The 18,124-nt window shown below is 47.3% G+C and overlaps 1 protein-coding gene across 7 annotated transcripts in view; it reads left to right on the top strand.

Annotated features, from left to right (window-relative positions):
• Window positions 1–18,124, top strand: part of ARAP1 (ArfGAP with RhoGAP domain, ankyrin repeat and PH domain 1) — a 103,380-nt gene that overhangs the window by 37,256 nt on the left and 48,000 nt on the right. For 5 of the 7 annotated variants that reach the window (XM_078156891.1, XM_078156889.1, XM_078156890.1 and 2 more), the window contains exon 4: window positions 17,917–18,062. In XM_078156891.1, the coding sequence (XP_078013017.1) occupies window positions 17,917–18,062 (146 nt within the window). Of the gene's footprint in view, window positions 1–9,809; window positions 10,099–16,935; window positions 17,031–17,916; window positions 18,063–18,124 lie in introns of those variants that run through there. The other 2 variants (XM_020989622.2, XM_020989623.2) reach the window with 2 other exon arrangements.

Below are 18,124 nucleotides of genomic sequence, written 5' to 3'. Positions count from 1 at the left end.
AAGCTGGAAAACATCCAGAGGAGTGCGACCAGGATGGTGAAGGGTCTGGAGACCCTCCCTCATGTGGATTTATTGAAAAAACTGGAGAGGTGTAAACCAGAGAAGACAAGACTGTGAGAGACGCCATGTCTGTCCTTAACTATTTGACGCGTTTTGTGGACGATGGATTAGGACTGGTCTGCCTGGCCTCAAAAGTGGGAGGGAGAAGTAGGAACAGTGGATGTAGAGAAAGGCAGAGAGGCAGAGGCCTGATGTAACGGCAGACGTCCTAAGGGAGAGCCAAAGAGAAACGGGCTTCCTTGAGAGGAGAAGCTGGCACGGCCACTTGTTGGTAGGAGGTGGAGGGGCTTCTTCTGCAGGTAGACTGGGGGACACAGGTCATGCGCTGATGTCTGGAGTACCCATTGGCATTGGGAAAGTGAGCCCAATGGCAGCATCATTGACTTTTAAAAATGCCAGGCTTGCATGACTGGTGGAAACCTGACGGAACTGCTCCCTTGGGCAGATGGGACGGGCCCAGTATTTCTCTTCTGTTAGTATTTCCTTTTTCAGTCTCTGTGGTTAGCGGTGAGCCAAAAGAGATTCCAGGTAGGGGATGGATGTTGTCAGAGGAGGGCTGTGCAAGGTGCTCACGGCCCCTGTGTACAAGAGTCTGGAGGAAGGGAGGGTGCTGTGAATCTTTCAGGGGTGGAGATGGTGCAATTGGCAGGGGCTGTGGGATCAGCCCGCTCGGGATGGAGAGAAGGCAACAGATGTTTGTCTCAATTTTTTTCTTTTTCTGTCTGTCTTGATGGCGTTTTCTGTTTTTCTTTCTTCAGGTCTTTCTGTGTTTCTAGTTTTATACTGAAATAAATTTAACTGAAAATGGTTGCTAAACAAGTTTAGGTAGTCAGATTGATTTTCAATAGCATGTTTTTCATGAAATATTTAATTTTAGCAAAAGAAAACCAAGATCAGAAAAGCAAAGTAAATGGCATAGAGAAATCCAAGCATTTCTCTGCAGACTTACTATTAAGTTCTTTTTCAGAAAGCTGTGTTTACGGTTAAAGTGCCTCCACATACACCAGCTACTTTTATCCTCATAAAAATCTTCCCATTTTACAGATGAGGAAACTGACTCAGGTTAAATCAGGTTAAGTCACACAGCTAATAAGTGGTAGAGCCAGGTCTCCTGTGTTTTCTCATCTTTTTCTCTCTGTCTCTTAATCTCTCTCTCCCTTTTGTGTCTGTCTCTTTCTATTTCCCTTTATTCTTTTGTCTCTCTTCTTCCCTTTTTTTGTATGTTTGTCCCTCTCTATATTCCTCCCTGGGTCTCTTCATTTTTCTCTGGCTGTCTGTCCTCTCTATTGTTTTCTGTATCTCTCTGTCTCCATTCTTTTCTCCATTTCTTCCCATCTCTCTCTATTCTGTCTGTCTCTCTCTTTTTCTCTCTGACTTTGTCTTTCTCTGTGTCTAGGGACTGGAAGTGGAGAGGCCAGTGAGGAGGTTTCTGCCCTGGGGGATGAGCCCATGAGGATGCAGAGGAGGGGAAGCTACAGACACTGGGCAGGGAGAAGCCACAAGGCTAACCTGAGGGCTGACTCAACTTTGTCGGGAGGGGGTGGTTTTGGTGTCTGGGTTGATATCACAGCTAAGGCCAGACAGCGGGAATGGTCGGAGCGCAGGCCTGGAGTCCGTGTGGGGCATCAGGTTCTCCTGTCCCTGGCTTTCTCCAAGACTCGGTTCAAATCCCACCTTCTCACTAAGGTTATCTCCAGTTATATATCTTCTATGTATGTACATATTTATTTTTGTGCTGGTCCTCCCCTTGTGATGTGTCCTCTTTGAGGACAGAGATAGTGTTTTTGTCTTTCTTTGTACTCCCAGTACTTTGTGAAGTGCCTGGCACACAGTCAGTGCTTAATAAATACTTGTTGACTGACTTCCAGGGCTGGGAGAGCAGGGACCCACGCTTTTGGAGGAGTGCTGTCTTTTGTTCCGTGCCTCCCTCTAGTGGCAAATCTCTGGCATAACACTTCTCTACCCCACTGCAAGATTCCATTCATCCTCCCCTCCTAAATTCCCCATCCTAGGGGCCACCATAGGCAGAGGAAGAGATCTAGCCTCGATTTTGGGGTATGTTCTAACCTGGCTGAAGAGACAGGGCTCACACTCGGGGAACAGACAAACAGGAAGGACCAGAGAAAATCAAAAGCCAGACCATATGGGAGCCCTAACAAAGGGGTGGTCTCTGTGGTCAGGTTCTGGGAGGATTGCCTGCAGGAGGCAGGGCATGAGCTGGCCTCTCAGGCCTTAAGAATGTGTGGAGAGGAGGGAGGAGGGACAATACTTTCTGACCGAGAAATGGTCTACAGGTGTTTGAAATTTCTCTGATTTGGGTCAGAGGGAAGGTTGAAACAGGGGAGACAGGGTCTCTCCAGGGCTACTTCATTGCCCTCTAAGCCTTCTCATCCAGGATCTACACTGGGAGTGAGGTAGATGGGTAGGAATGGCACACAGCATGAGGAATGGAGGCTGGATTCAAGGCTGGCCTCCTGATTGAGGGTGAGAGATGCCAGGATGAACAATGGGGTAGGGATGTAGCTGCTTGCATAAAATGCTGAGCCAGTCCCTCAGAGACAGGGGCAAGGACAAGATAGACAAGATGACCCCCCCTTCCCCTCTCCCTTTCTCTCCTCTCTCCCCTTCCTTTCTTTTTCTTTTCTCTCTCTTTCCTCTTCCTTTCTCTCTCTTGCTCTCCCTGTCTTTTTCTCCCCTTCCTCTCCTCTCCCTCCCCCCTCCTCTCCATTTCTCTCTCTCTGTGTATCTGCATCTATCACTCATTCTTTCTTTATCTCTTTCTCTGCCTTTCAGTCTCTTCTGTTTTCCTCTTTAGCTTTTCATCTTTCTTCATTTCTGTTTCTTTTTCTCTTCAGATTTCTTCTGTTTTTCTGCATCTTTCTCTCTTTTTATCCCTTTGTCTCCCTTTTCACTTCTTTATCTCTGTTTTTATCTGTCTTTTTTTGGCCCTCATTTCTTTCTGAATCTGTTCTTTTTTCTCTTTCTGTTTCTCATTTTCCTCTGTCTCTTTCACACCCATAGTCAACAAGTATTATTTTATTTTTCATTAAAAAAATTTTTTTACATTCCTATTAAGCGTATTTTCACATTTGTCATGTTGTAAGGAAGAATTAGAACCAATAGGAGGAACCACAAGAAAGAGGAAACAAAACAAAACAGAAGAAAAAAAATAATATTCTTCCATCTGCATTCAGATTCCATGATTGTTTTTCTGGATGTGGATAGCATTTTCCATCATGAGACCTTTGGAGATGTCTTAGATCCTGGCATTGCTGAGAAGGGCTAAGTCTATCAAAGTTAGTCATTGCACACTGTGGCTGTTACTGTGTACAGTGTTTTCCTGGTTCTTCTCACTTCACTCAGCATCAAACTATACAAGTCTTTCCAGGTTTTTCTGAAGTCTGCCTGTTTATCATTTCTCATAGCACGATAGTATTCCATTACATTCATATACCACAACTTGTTCAGCCATTCCCCAATTGATGGGCATCCTCTCAATGTCCAATTCTTTACCACCACAAAAAGAGCTGCTATAAATATTTTTGTATATGTGGGTCCTTTTCCCATTTTTATGATCTCTTTGGGATACAGCTCTAGAAGTGCTATTGCTGGGTCAAAGGGTATGCACATTTTTGTAGCCCTTTGGGCATAGGTCAACAGGTATTATTAAGCAATTGTACTAAAAGTGCTTAATAAATAATAAATTTATTTAATAACAAGAATAAAAGAATAAAATAAAATAAAAAGAAATAAATAGAATAAAAAGAAAAGAAAAAAACTAACCCCTGCCGTCAAGGAGCTTACAATCTAATGGGCAAGACAATTTGTAGATAACTAGGTCCACCCATTCTATGTACAGAGTAAGTGGGAGGTAGATAGTCTTAGTGGGAAGGCAGTGGAGGGGAGGAAGAGGGCACTGGTAAAAGCCTTTGCAAGAAAGTCAGCTTTGAGCTGAGTCTGCAGAAGTCAGGAAAGCTTGGGATGGAAGGTGGGGAGGGAGAACACTACAGTCCGGGTCCAGTGCAGATAAGAGTCTGGAGAGGGAAGAGCAAGAGAGCCAGTGGGGCTGCATCATTGAGTTCACGGAAGGGAGTAAGGTGTGGGAAGCCTGGGAAGGGAGGAGGGACCCAATTAAGGAATGTTTGTACTTGGAGGTGATAGGGAATTGTTGGAGTTTATTGAGTAGGGGCTGACATGGCAATGAGCCGAGGACAGATTGGCGTGGGGAGAGACGAGGCCAGGACACCACTTACTTCAGCAGGAAAGCTATTCCAGTAGTCCTGCTGTGAGGTGATGAGAGCATGTCCTGGGGTGGTGGACGTGTCAGAGGAGGGAAAGGGGGCATATATAAGAGATGCCATGAGGAACGGTCTTCAGAGGGAGTAGACTTGTTCTCCTCGGTCCCCAGTCTAGAACCAATAATAATAATACACATTTATACAGTGCCTATCTGTGCCAGGCACTGTGCTAAGTACTTTATAAATATTTTTATAAATATTATCTCATTTGATTCTTGCAGCAGCTATGGAAGGTTGGTGTTATTATTATCCCCATTTTACAGATGAGGTAAACAGAGGTTGAATGACTTGCCCAAGGTCACACAGCTAGTAAGTGTCTGAGGCCAAACTTGAACTTGGGTCTTCCTGGCTCTAGGCCCAGAATGCTATCCACTGTACCCGCCTAGCTGCCAGAGCAGTGGGAAGAAATCAAAAAGAGCTAAAGTCTGGATCGACATAAAGAAGAGTGTCTATAAGAACTAACATTTATTCATCACCTACTGTCTGCTGAGTTCTGTGCTGAACACTAGGGAAGATAAAATTTAGAAGAGGCCCAGTCTCTGGCTTGTAAAGTGTATAACCTAGTAGTAAGGATGAAAACATGGAGAGAAATAGACTATGACAATTCAGTTTGTAGACATTAATGAAGCTCCTACTGTTTGCAGAGCCCTGTGCTGGGGGAGATGAAAGGTTAGATGAGGTTAGTCCCTGTCCTCATGGAGCTTGAGGACTGGTAGGACACGGACAACTACAGTACCCAATGTTATATTAGGTAAGTGCGGCACAGATGTACAAACTAATTACTACTGAGGTTTACAGTAGTAATGGGTGAGGGAGGGGCATTAAGAGGCTTCATGGAGAAGGTGCCAGACCAATCTTCCCATGTGTAATCTCCAGTTCCCTCCTCTGGACCTCTTCCAACCTGTCAATGTCCTTCTTAAGTTCTTCCTCCCAGAACGGAACACAATGCTGCCTGTGTGGCCTGCCCAGGAATCCTGGTGGCATGCTTGTCAGCTGAGTGATCTTAGGCAGGTCACTTCCTTTTTTGGGGGGTGGCCTCCATTTCTTCCTCTGTTAAATGAGGGCATTGAATTCAATGATCTCCAGATTCTCTTTCCAGCTTTAAATCCTATGACTGTATCCTGATCCTATAGATTAGGTAGAGAAATGTAGGCTAGACTGTGGCCCAGCGATAGGCATTTGTGATCAGTTCAGTTAAACAGACATGAAGGGAGGGTGACAAGGTGATTGTCCTTCTGTTCTCAGACCCCATTGGCATAATGATGTTCGGTCGCGGTTGCCCCATTTTGGCACAGATATTGGTTGTGTCCCCGAAGTAAGCTGACTGTGATAGGAAGGGCATTGGAAAGCATTAGGGATGTTTAGCTTGAATGAAAAGCTTTGAGGGAGACTTGAGAGCTGTCTTTGAAGGTCTTGAAAGGCCTCCATGTTGGAAGAGGGATTAGAGTGGCTCAGCGAGGCCCCAGAGGGCAAAAGTAGGAGCAGAGAAGTAGGAATGTAAAGAAAACCCAGCCAACAATTAGAGGTGTCCAACATTGGCCTGGGCTGGAGTGAGAGGATCATTTGTTGAGATGGTGTGCCTTAAGCCGGGAGAACAACGGGCCTGTCACTTCCTCCCAGACCTGCTGCCTTTCCTAATTCAGTCCGATTGAATTGGCTGCCCTGGTCCACTGGTGACACCCCTCCCCCCCCCAGCTTTTCACACTCTCTTGTTATCCACACTCCTGTAGTCTGTTTTCCTGAAAGACTTTTGGCTTTGGAGTTGGAGGGCTTGGGCTGAAGCCCACACCACTCCTCACCTTTGTGACTGTGTGACCTTCACCTTCTGGCATCTCGGTTGAGGGTTAGATTGGGCGGCTTCAAAGGTACCTTCCCGGTCCGCACATCTGTGACCCCATGAAATGTACTGGAGTTGAATTTTGAGCCCTCATTCAGGACCTTATATTTATTCTATTAAATTTTATCTAACGATAAAGGTTTGCAAAGCACTTTACAAAAATGTCATCTGATTCTCACAACGACCTTGGGAAGTAGGTGCTATTATTATCGTCCCCATTTTACAGCTGAGGAAACTGAGGCAGACAGAGATGGAGTGACTTGTTCTGGGCCGCACAGCTAATAAGTGTCTGAGACTGAATTTGAAATCAGGTCTTCCTAACTCCGGGCCCAGAGCTCTCTCCACTGCGCCACCTAGAGGCGTCTTATCCCATTCAGCTTGTCATTTTAACCTATCAAGGTCTTTTTTGGGTACTGATTCTGTTGTACAGTGTGTTATATGTCCTTCACAGTTTTGTGTCAGTTGCAGATTTGATGAGCATTTCATCTAATGCCTTCCTCCAAATTACAGATATAAATATTGAACTAAGCAGGACAAAACGCAGATCCCTGGGGCACTCCACTGGAGACCTCCTTCCAAGTGTCCTCATCTGTAAAGTGAGGGAATTGGACTCAGTGACCTCCATGGTCCATTACAGCTCTAATGCTATGATCCTAGGATCTGAGACTGGCCATTCAACTAGACGTGCACCTATTTCTACCTGTGCTATCACTTAGCTGTCTCTTTCCATATTATCTAAAAGGAGAACAATAATTATGATGATAGCTCACATTAAGATCTGCAAAGCTCTTAATATGATCCTCATGACATCTTTGTGAAGTACGTGCTATTATTGTTCCTATTTTACAGAAGAAAAAAATTGAGTCTCAGAGGTTCAGGTCTCCAAGGTTTATTCAGTATTTTTCAGTTGTATCTGATTCTCTGTGACCCATTTGGGGTTTTCTTGCAAAAATACAGGAATAGTTTGCCATTTCCTTCTCTAGTGTATTTTACAGATGAGGAAACTGAGGCAAACTGGGTTAAGTGACTTTCCCAGAGTCACACAACTAGTAAGTGTCTGAGGTCAGATTTGAACTCAGGAAGATGAGTCTTTCTGACTCTATGCCTATCCACAGGGGTGGGGAAACTGTAGCTTCGAGGTCACATGTGGCCTTCTAGGTCATCGGGTATGGCCTTTTGACTGAGTCCAAGTTTTACTTTTATTAAGGGGATTTGTTCTGTGAAGTTTGGATTAGTCAGAAGGCCACCCTTGAGGACCTAGAGGGCCACGTGTGGTCGTGAGGCTGCTGGTTCCCTACCCCTGCACTACACCATCTAGCTGCTTTGCCCAGGGTTACACAGGCAATAACTATTTGGAACAGTATTAGAACTCAGGCTTTCCTTACTTTGTCTGCCATGATTTAACCACAAGGTTACAAACAAGGAAGCCTAGATGAATGGTCAGAAGGGGATACGGATTTAGGGGCGAAGTTAATAGGCTCAGCTTTGGATGAATTTGGATGAATTTGAGGTGTCATTGGGACATCCGTGTGGAGCTGGAAATGTAGGTGTGGAGCTTAGAAAGGAGGGAGTCCTAAGCCCTTAGCATTATCTTGGACTTGAGGCAGCCAGGTGGCAGAGTGGATAGAGCTTTGAGCCTGGATTTAGGAAGACTTGAGGTCAAATCGGGCCTCAGATGACACTAACTGTCTGACCCTGGGCAAGCCACTTCACCTCTATCTACTTCAGTTTCAGTTTCTTCAACTGTATAATGGGGATGATAATAGCAGCTATCTTCCTGGGTTGTTGTGAAGATCAAGTGAGATAATATTTGTAAAGTGCTTAGCATATTGCCTGGCACATAGTAGTTACTTAAATACTTAATACTTAAATACATCCATCCTTCCTTCCTTCCTTCCTTCCTTCCTTCCTTCCTTCCTTCCTTCCTTCCTTCCTCCCTCCCTCCCTGCCTCCTTCCCTCCCTCTCTCTCTTCCTTCCTTCCTTTCTTTCTTCCTCCCTCCCTACCTCTCTTCGTTCCTTCCTTCTTTCCTCCCTCCCTCCTTCCCTCCCTCCCTCCTTCCCTCCCTCTCTCTCTTCCTTCCTTTCTCCCTCCCTACCTATCTTCCTTCCTTCCTTCCTTCCTTCCTTCCTTCCTTCCTTCCTTCCTTCCTTCCTTCCTTCCTTCCTTCCTTCCTTCCTTCCTTCCTTCCTTCCTTCCTTCCTTCCTTCCTTCCTTCCTTCCTTCCTTCCTTCCTCTTTGCACCACCCAGGGCCATCCAGTACTAAAGTGGGCCACATCAGTAGGGAGAGAGCCTTCTGTCCCTAGATGTCTTCCTGCAGAGGGTTGGTGGCCACTTGTGGGGGGAGGGTGGGTTATAGATAGGACCGATGATTTCAGTAAGGGCTGGTTGAGATGGCCTCTGAAGTTCCTGCCAATTCTGACTTCATTGGCTGTGAGGTCACTGCTAAGGCAGCTCGTGAAAATCTGTGACTCTGTGTGTGTGTGTGTGTGTGTGTGTGTGTGTGTCCGTGTGTCTGCCTGTTCTTTGTGTGGGGGGGGAGGCGTGGAGAAGGGGAGGGTCGTTCTCCATCTGTGTTTCACTGTTTGCCCATCTGTGCTTGCATATGTGTCCATCTGTGTGTATTTGTTTTGACAATAGGTGCTGAAGTAAACTTGGGATAACACCTTGGGGCCAGAGCCTCAGGTATCCCCAGGCTCGGAGCTCAGCCTGGGTGGTGACCCGGGGTCAGGGACCCATCCAAGTTTGGTTCTTTCTGGCTGCACAGTGTGTATGCGTGTATGTATATCTAGGAATATAGAACTATGTATTCATACAGAATGTCTGAGCTAGTGAGGACCTTAGAGACCATCTAATCCACATCCCTCATTTTTACAAAGCGGGAGACTGAGGCTCAGACATGGAAAGGTCTAGCCCGAGGTCCTAGAGCATGTCTGGGAAAAGCTGGGATGCTTTTTCCCCTGAATGGAGGCTCCTCATGCAGATCTTGGAAAGCTGCTCCTCCTTTGCTGGGACTGCCCGTGGCCCAGCCAATCCCTGGCCTCCATCCAGGTCAGCCAGGAAGGATGGCAGAGGCGACAGGGGGCACAGAATGTTAGGATGTGGTAGAGAGCTTCTGGGCTGGGGAGCTGGTGAACCGGCTTCTGCTTTTACTTAGGCACTTCCTTACTCTGGGTGTCATTTTCCCCCTCTATAAAGAAAGGGGATTAGCCTAGATGCTCTTAAAGCTCTAAATGTCCTCTCAGCCCCTCTGGAAAGCCTCATCCTTCCTTAGCCAATCCCAGGTCCCTAAGTAGATGGTCACTTGTTGCTAGGGAAGCTCTGGGGAGGGTTTTGGGTCTCTTGAAGGGAGAGTACCTCTTAATGCCTCAGAACTGAGCTGCAGGAAGGGGGGACATCCCCAGCCTTTCACCTCCTGTCCTAGCCAGCTGTGGCAATAAAGGATGGCACATGATTGGGGAGGGAGGTGAGACAGTGAAGGATTTTGGGGGGCAGGCAGTCTGGGGGAGCTGGGGAGGAAGTTTCTGCCCCAGGGGATTCTGGGTGGCTTTTTTTGTTTTTTCTTTGTGGGATCATGTTTTCAGGAAGTATCGAGTGGTGCAGGGGGAGAGGCGGGGAGCAGGAAGCAGGCGGAGCATTGGACAGGCATAGAGACACACAGACAAGGGGCACCTATACACACACAGCAAACAGCTGGACATTCAGTTACATACTTGAAACCTCAGCCTCGAGCACCTACTGATATAAACACACAGTCACACAGAATAACCCCACAGACACACACGGATAGAAAACACACTGCAAAAAAGCACACACACACAAACACATGAACACATCACAAATTCTTTTAGACACAGCTGGCCAGAGAAAGAAAGAGGAGGACGAAGAGGATACGCCTTGAGGGTGAGCGGGTGTGGTGTCACTTGGTCCGTTTGGGCAGAGCCCCCCGACAGAGTGATGTGGGGAGTCTGGGAAGGTGTGTGCTGCAAGGGCTCAGCGTGGGTCTCGTTGCTGAGTTCCCCTCTCTCTCAGGGACTCTTATTTCACTTGCATTCTCTTCCTCTCCTCCCCTCTATTCTTTCTTGGTCTCAGAATTTTCTTCTGTCTTATTTCTTCTTGCTCGTCTCTCTAGCTCTTGTATTGTCTCTCACTTTTCATTCTGTCTTCCTCACCATTACTTTCTCTTTTCTTTAGGTCTCTTCTGACTTTTTTCAAGCCTCTGTCCCTCTCATTGAGTTGATTTCTTCTTCCTCTTATTCTTTCCTTCTACTTCTTCATTTGTCTGTCTCTCTCCCTCTCTCTTTTCTTTTCGTCCCTCTTCTCTCCCTCCCTCTGCCCCTCTTTCCTCCCTTTCCTCTTCCTTCTCCCCTGCTCCCTCCTTCCTTCTCCCCCTTTTTTCTTTCCTTCTCTTGTCTCTTTCTCTCTGTCCCTGTCTCTTTCCTCCCTCACCTTCTTCTGCCTGCCCCCCCATCTCTCTAGGTCTTTGTCTCTATAAGACTATCTCTCCTGGTGTTTCTCCTCTCTCTGTCATCTGGGAAATGCTGGCTTAACATGGAGGCAACCATAAGAAGGGAAGAATGAAGTATTTCTCTTTTCCCTTCTTCTCATTCCCCATCCCACCCTCGGCCAAGTAATGGACCCAAGGGTCCCTGACTCCCAGGCTGTAGTTCCTGAGCTCCTGAGGAGCTTCCCCCTAGGATCTCTTTGAAGCTTCACCCCCTGAACTCCAGGGGCTGTATGTGGCTCTATCAGGGCAGGCATGATTTGGGCTGTGGTTCTCTGCAGCTGCCTCCTTCCACCACAGCCTTTCTCAAGGGCTGTTGGCTAGGATGACCTTGGCAAAGTCTGGCTAGATTTTTGTCCCCCCCAGGCTGGGACTTTGAAACTGATTAATGCAGTGTTTGGGGTACTAGGAATGTCTGGGTCAGAAAAGAACAAAGAGGGAGTTACATATGCTAGGGCCAGAGTTTGTCCTGTGGGGCCCCAGGCTAACATTTAGCCACACTTGTCATCCAGAGACTTAGACCTGGAAGGGCCCTCAGAGAGCATCTGTAACTGGTTAGAAATCCTTTCTCAAATACCTCTAACAAGAGCTCATCCAAGCTCTGCTTGGAGACCTCCAGTGACCCCCCCAGAGCAGTGCATCTCACTTTAGGATGGCTCTAGCTGTTGTGAATGAGGGGATGGGTCAGTGCAGGTTGGTTGATGAAAGTGCTTGGTGAAACAGGTTCAAACTTCTAAGGGGGTCGCCAAGGAGTTCTGTCCCCCTAGGATTGCTTGGGGGCGATCCCTAGAGGCTAGCTGGGTAGGGAAGGCTTCTGGAGGACAGAGCAGCTTGAGCTGTGCCTTGAAGGATGAGAACAATGTGGATAGGAGTCCAGAGAGCTTCCCACGTATGAAGGGCAAGTGAGCAAAGGGCACAGCTGCTGAAATGAGCCTGGCTTATGTGGGGAGAGGGTGATGAGGTGCCTGGCCTGGCTGGAATAATAAAGGTGTGTGAAGCTGGGAGACGTGAGGACAGGAGAGAAGGGAGATAGAAGGCAGACTCCAGACAACACTGAAGAATTTGGACTTCCCACGGATCATAGGGGAACCATGGCAGGTTCCTGAGCTAGGAAAGTGATGTGGTCAAAAATGGGTTGTAGAAAGGTAACGTTGACTCCATATACAAAAAGGTCATTGAGGAGGCTACTACTGTTTTCCAGAGAAGAGAGATTGAGGTCTGAGCTGAGATGGGGATGGAATGGAGCCCAGGGGGAAGGAGAGGAGGAGACCACTGTCTCTGTCTTGGCTTCTGTTTTTTCTCCCCTTTCTCTTTGTGTCTTTGAGTGTCAGTATCTCTTTCTATGTCTCTGCTTCTTTTTCTCTGTATATGGCAGAGGGCTGATACAATTGTCTGATATTTCTGTGATGTGCTGAAGTTTACAAAGTGCTTTATATACATTGTCTATCTTATGTGGAGTAGGGGCTTAATAAATACTTATCTAAACAAGATGACCTTCATTTGAGGCTCACAGCAACCCTGTTCAGTGGGTAGTATAGTTATTATTATTCCCACCTCCTGTTTTCAGGGCAGGATGGAGTCACTTGTCCATGATCATCTACCTTGTAAGGGTCTAGAGGGGGGAGTGGAGCCTCTCTGAAACTTTGCTTTGAGGCCGCAAGACATAGGCATGGGAGGCTGCACCAAGAGAGAGGCTGGTGCCTGCAGGAGGTCCCTGAGAGGCCTAGCTGGGGCATGAACCTAATGACCTCTTGGGTCTTATGATGCTGGGAAAGGGCTGGGGTTGGTTCAGACCAATGTCAGAGGAAGCAAGCTAGTGCTCGGAGAGAAGAGTGGAGACAGTGGAGGAGGAAGAATAGGATTGAGGAAGTAGGGTGCCCTTGGCCAGGGGATAAATGAGAGCTGTGGGACAGGCCCTAAGAAAAACCTGTCAGACATTTGAGGGCTTCCTCTCCTCATCAGCAGCTGTTTGTTTTAGTAGGTAGAGTACTAGACTTGGAGTGAAGAATGATTGAGTTCAGATTCTGCCTCACGTACTTACCAGCTATGTGACCTTGTTATATAACCTCTCTAAGCCTCAGTTTTCTCATCTTTAAAATGGAAATAATAACATCTGCTTCACTTGGTTGTTGTGAGGATCTAATGAGATAACATATGTGAAGTGGTTTGTAAATCTTAAAGCATTCTCAAAGTGCTATCTCCTGTTATCATCTTAGCTCCTGACTATAGCCCCCAGGGCCATCCAGGTCAGGCCTTGTCTGTCCAAGAGTTTGAACATCGCTGTCATAAGTTCTAGATGAATGAATGAATGATGGGATCTTTGACCAGCCACTTATGAATCATGGTACTTCTCAGAAAGGAAGCTCTGCCCTGGGTACTGGGCTTCAGGAGTGAAGATTGACCCTAAGAGTCTTCCCCCTTGCTTAGGCCAATGGCTTACCATGGGGATTGTCTTAGAGGGTGGGGACAGCTCCCCCAGTCTGATCTCTGCTGCCAGAGAGTTGGCACAATGCATGGTATCCTGCTACAGGGGTTGTGTGGGAACTAAGAGGTCTCGTGTTACAAACCCATATGGAGATATTTTAGAGTAAAGATGTCTATCAGGTAAAGATACCTGTTATGTATAAGATCCTCTGCTTGGCAAAGAGATTACAAGGATAGTTGCAGCATAAACGCTGCCCTCAGGAAGGTGCTCACAGTCCAGTAGGCATGTATAAGTTATCATATGTGATGAGTGTTAAGAAGAAATCCAGACAAAATGGCCTAGGAAAATTTGAGAAGGAAGAGACCATTTTCATCTGTGTCTAGAGGAAAGGTGAAAAAGGATGGAGCAGACAGGGAAGATTCCTGGGGTGGGTACTGGGTTGAGCCCTAAAGGAAGAGAGACTTCAACTGGTGGAGATGAGGAAGGAGTACATTCCAGGCATCCGTGATGGTGGGTGTGACCACCTGGACATGATAGATGGCTGCTGTAGTTCCCTCATCCAGTTTAGTGTGAAATGAGGCTGGAAAGAAAAATAGAGTCAGATTAGGGAGGGCCTTGAATGCCAGGCTAACGAGTTTGTGTTTTGTCATGTAGGTGATAAAGGAGCCACTGAAGGATTCTGAAACAGGGTGGTGACGTGGGTAGACCTTATGCCCATGCCAATGCCTATGCCTTAGGAAGATTATTTGGCATCTGGGTGAAGGATGAATTGGAGAATGATAGGGAGACTGAAGGGGGACCAGTTAAGAAAAAGGAAAAGCTCCATGTAGAAGGTGATCCTTGAGTTTTGAAGGAAACAGATTCTCAAGAGGCGAAGAGGGAGAGCATTCCAGGCATGAGGGACAGCCAATGCAAAGGTGTGGGGATGGGAGATGGAGTATTATATGTGGGAACCAGCAGGAAGGACAGTCTGATTGGATGATCCTGCACAGGGTAGCAAAGAGTAATGAAAGCAAGGCTGGAAAGGAATGAAAGTGTGTCCTGTAAGAGGCAGGGATCAGATGGCATAGAAAAGTCAAGAAAATAAAAAGGAGGAAAGGCCATTTGATTTGATGATGGAAGAAGTCATTGGTGACTTTGGAAAGAATAATTTCTGTTGAGTGGTGGGGAGGGAAGATAAAGAATAACACACTTCCTCTGGGGGCAGGGCTCAGTGCTGGGCCTTGGGAGAGACACCAAGTCTAGACAAGGCATGCCTTCTGTCCTTAGGGAGTGCGGGGTCTTGGATGGGGAGGAAACAGATACAGACAGCTTTGATATACACCATTAAATAACCGAATTAGAGAGTTTCAAACAAGTGATATGTCAAGCCTAAGGGGACGAGCTACCTGAAGGAGGTGGGTTTTAAGTGAAGATTTAAATGATGGGTAAGAATTCACTTGGTGAAGAGAGGAAAGGAAGGCATTCCTGGCATAGGGAGCTGCCTGAGCAAATGCGCAGGGGCTGGATAGTATATGGGTTCAGGGAGCAAAGGGTCTAGTTTGACTGGAGCATAACAGTTGGAGAAAGGGGCATAAATATTGCAATGGTTAGGTGACACCATGTTGTAGAGGCACTCGAATGCCAAATAGAGGTGTTTCAACTGAACTCAGTAGCCAGTAGGATGTAACTGAGGGTTTTTGAAGGTAAGAGTGATGTGGTCATGCCTGTACATTAGGAAGATAATTTTGATAGTGTGTGAAAGATGGCTTGAAGTTGAGAGAGATCATAGGAGGGAAGAAGACCTGTTAGAAAACCATGGGAACCTTCAGGATTTGGGAAAGTCACTTTCCCAGGTGTTCCTGAGGTCTAAGCTGTTCCACAAGCTCTGGGTAGGCAGGAAGAGGTGATTACCTGAGCCGGGAAAGATCAGAGTACCTGCCCATTAGAAAGCCAGAGCCTGCCTTTCAGAGTGGGAAGGCAAGGGCTCCAACAGGGTGAACAACCTTTGAAAAGGGAAAGGAGAGTTTTCTGAGGAAGGGATCAGTGGAACCTAAGTCAACATTTGGGGCAAGGTGGTGCAACCAGGTAGCAGAGCCCTGTAAGCTGCAAGTGTAGGACTCTGCAGGGCTTCTGGGTCACTGTGGGGGCATGGCGGGTTGATGACGCCACCTCGAACAAACCAACTAGGGCTATGGGGAGCCACCCCAAAGGAGACCAGGAAGTCATGGGTCAGAGGGACAGCAGATTCCTCAGTGCATGTCACGAGAAGAGACCTGGGTTCTAACATTGCCCAACTGTATGATCTTGGTGCAAGAAAAAGAGCCCTGGCTGTGAAGTCACAGGACCTGGGTTTGATCCCACGTCTGATCCCTGTGTGACCTTGGGGAAGCTCCTTAATCTCTCTGAGCATGTGTCCACATCTACAGATGAAGAGGTTGGACCAGATGATGTCTGAGGCCCCTTTCATCTCTAGATTCGTGATCCTATGACCCTTTCTAGGCTTCAGTCTCCTCTTTTGTAAAATGCAGCCAGTCATCATCGCTGTTCCAAAAAGTACTTCAGGCATAGCGGCTCTGCAGAGGGTGGCAAAATTAGTTAGGGGAAAGAACTAGACCTATTATTTCATTGTTATAGGAAGTTCCCAGTGTGGAAACTCCCTGTACCATTGTAGGTCATATTTTTGGCAACTTAGAGTCTTAGAGAGTTGCCTGGAACATGGAGAGGTTAAGTAACCTAGGGTCACACGACCAGCTTGTGTCAGAGGTGGGACTTGAACCCAAGTTTTCCTGGCTCTGAGACTGGTTTTCTCTTCCCCATGACATGCTACCTGTCTCTGATATTTATTATTCACATTATTATGCCATCAGCCTTTCCTCAGTCTGAGCCAGAAAGATCAGCTAACATCCGTCCCAGGCAAGGCTGGCCTGGGTACAGGACTTGCCTGGGCCAGTGGTGGCCTCTATACTGGGGTGTTGGATCGTGTCCAGGGCAGGTTAACCACAGGGAGGAGGAAATGAGACACTGTGCCCAAGATCAACTGAAGGAACGGGGGTGTTTGGCCTGTTGGAAAGAAGCCTTAGAGGGGGACATGATAGCAATCTTGAAGTATCTGTAAGTCTGTTACATGGAGGGGCATTGTTCCACTTGGCCCCAGAAGGCAGAACTACAAGTAACAAATGGGAGGAAGTTACAGGGAAAGAGATCTCTGCTCAGTACAAGTAGAGCCTCTTAAAAATGAGAACTATTTAAAAATGGAATAAGACTTCTGGGGAAAGTAATTATTTGTCGTTGGAGGCCTTCAAGCAGTGGCTGGATGGTGACTTGTTGAGGGTGGTGGTGTTGCTTGGCTATGGGTTGGACTAGTTCTTCCTTAGGCACTAAGTCCATGTGGGGTCTTGGGTAGTGCCCTTTCCCACTCTGAGCCTCAGTGTCTCCCTCAGGAAGATTGGACTATAAGATCTCCAGGTCCCTCCTAGCTATGGCGTTCTGTGCTTCCTTCTCCCACAGCTTCCTGGGAAAACTCCACTGAATGGAGACAGGACTTTGTCATCCACCTCCCACACACCTTTCACCCTGAGCCCAGGAAAGCCCCCAGGCAACCAGCCAAGGAGAGGCTCAATGGCCACTTCATTTCTGGGCCCCGAGGAGAGGAGATAAAGGGGAGATAGCAGGCAGGAACACGCCCGGATGGGCTGAGATTGGAGATAGGTTTCATATCTGTAATTTTCCCTTAAGGAAGTCATGCTGAGTGCTGAGCTGTCTCTGTTTCCCCTTTTTCCACCTCTCAGTCAGCAAGTCTTTGCTGATGGGAAGGCTGTTGGCCAAGGCTTCCCCAAGGAGGGTGGGACTGAAGTCAGGGTGATCAGAGATGTTTTCTGGCAAGACTGGAGCTGGGCCTTGAAGGACATGAAGATTTGAAGAGAGGTAGGGAGTACATCTTGATGACTAGCCCAAGGTCAAAGAGCCAGTGGTGGCAGGGCCAGTATTAGAACTCTTATTCAGGGCTTTCTCCACACTAGCTGCTGGGAGCAAGTAGGAGAGATCAGAGTAGTTTTCACAATGTGCTCCTTGGAAGCTCAGGGTTCCATGAGCTTACCTGAAAGAACTTCCTGGTGGTGACAGACGGCTTGATTCATTCTTGCTTTGTTTCCCTTTGCTTCTGCTGTGGTATTGCCCTGGGGCTGGGGCAGGTCTCAGAGGCCGGCCAACAAATGTACATGTCCTTCTTGATGACCCTTGAGTACATACCTCTGAGCTCAGGGTCACTGTGGGAAAGACAGGAGGAAGAGGAGTCTAAGGATTTTGTGTTTTATCCTGAGGGGTAATAGGGAGCTGCCAAAGGTTTTTTGAGAAGGGGAATAAAGAGGTCAGGCTTGTATCTTAGAAAGATTATTTTTGGTGATTGTGTGGAGGATTGATTGGAGAAGGGAGAGAGACTAGAAGCAGGGACACTAATTAGGAGGTTATTACCTTAGCCCAGATGAAGGATTGAGAAAGACAGGGTTAAGTGACTTGTCCAGGGTCATATAGCTATGTGTCTGAGGCTAGATTTGAACTACAGTTGTCCAGGCAGTAGGTGAGGAGACTGAGGCTTGGATCAAAGCTAGGGGAATGGAGGCAGAGACTAAGAGGGAAACTTGATGGCAAAGGTGGTGGCGTGGGGACAGCAAGGAGATTCTCATGGGGATAGGCAGGTGGGCAGAACGACCCTTCTTCTAGCACTGTCCTGTTGTTCTGAGACATCACTGGAGGCTCAAGGGTTATGGTCACCACGAGTCCATTTGGCTCATAGTATCTTTCTCTCCCACAGCCTCCCCACAGAAGAGGAGAAGTCACTGGAGCCCGAGCTTGATGCGACTTTGTCCCCCATCTCGCAGATTCCCTCCCAGCCCCCTCCACTCACCCTCAGTGCCCCAGAAATCCCCCCGAAGCCCTCCCACCTGCTGCCCGAGCTTGGTGAGTCTTCTTTTTCTCTGAATTTCTAATAATCATTGTTTCTTAGGGTAATGTGTTTGTCC

This window comes from Phascolarctos cinereus, unplaced genomic scaffold (genome assembly GCF_003287225.1).
Source record: "Phascolarctos cinereus isolate Bilbo 61053 unplaced genomic scaffold, phaCin_HiC Scaffold_726;HRSCAF=1367, whole genome shotgun sequence".
Taxonomy (NCBI): Eukaryota; Metazoa; Chordata; class Mammalia; order Diprotodontia; family Phascolarctidae; genus Phascolarctos; species Phascolarctos cinereus.
The sequence above is the reverse complement of the archived record's forward strand: the minus strand, read 5'-3'. Positions and strand labels throughout refer to the sequence as shown.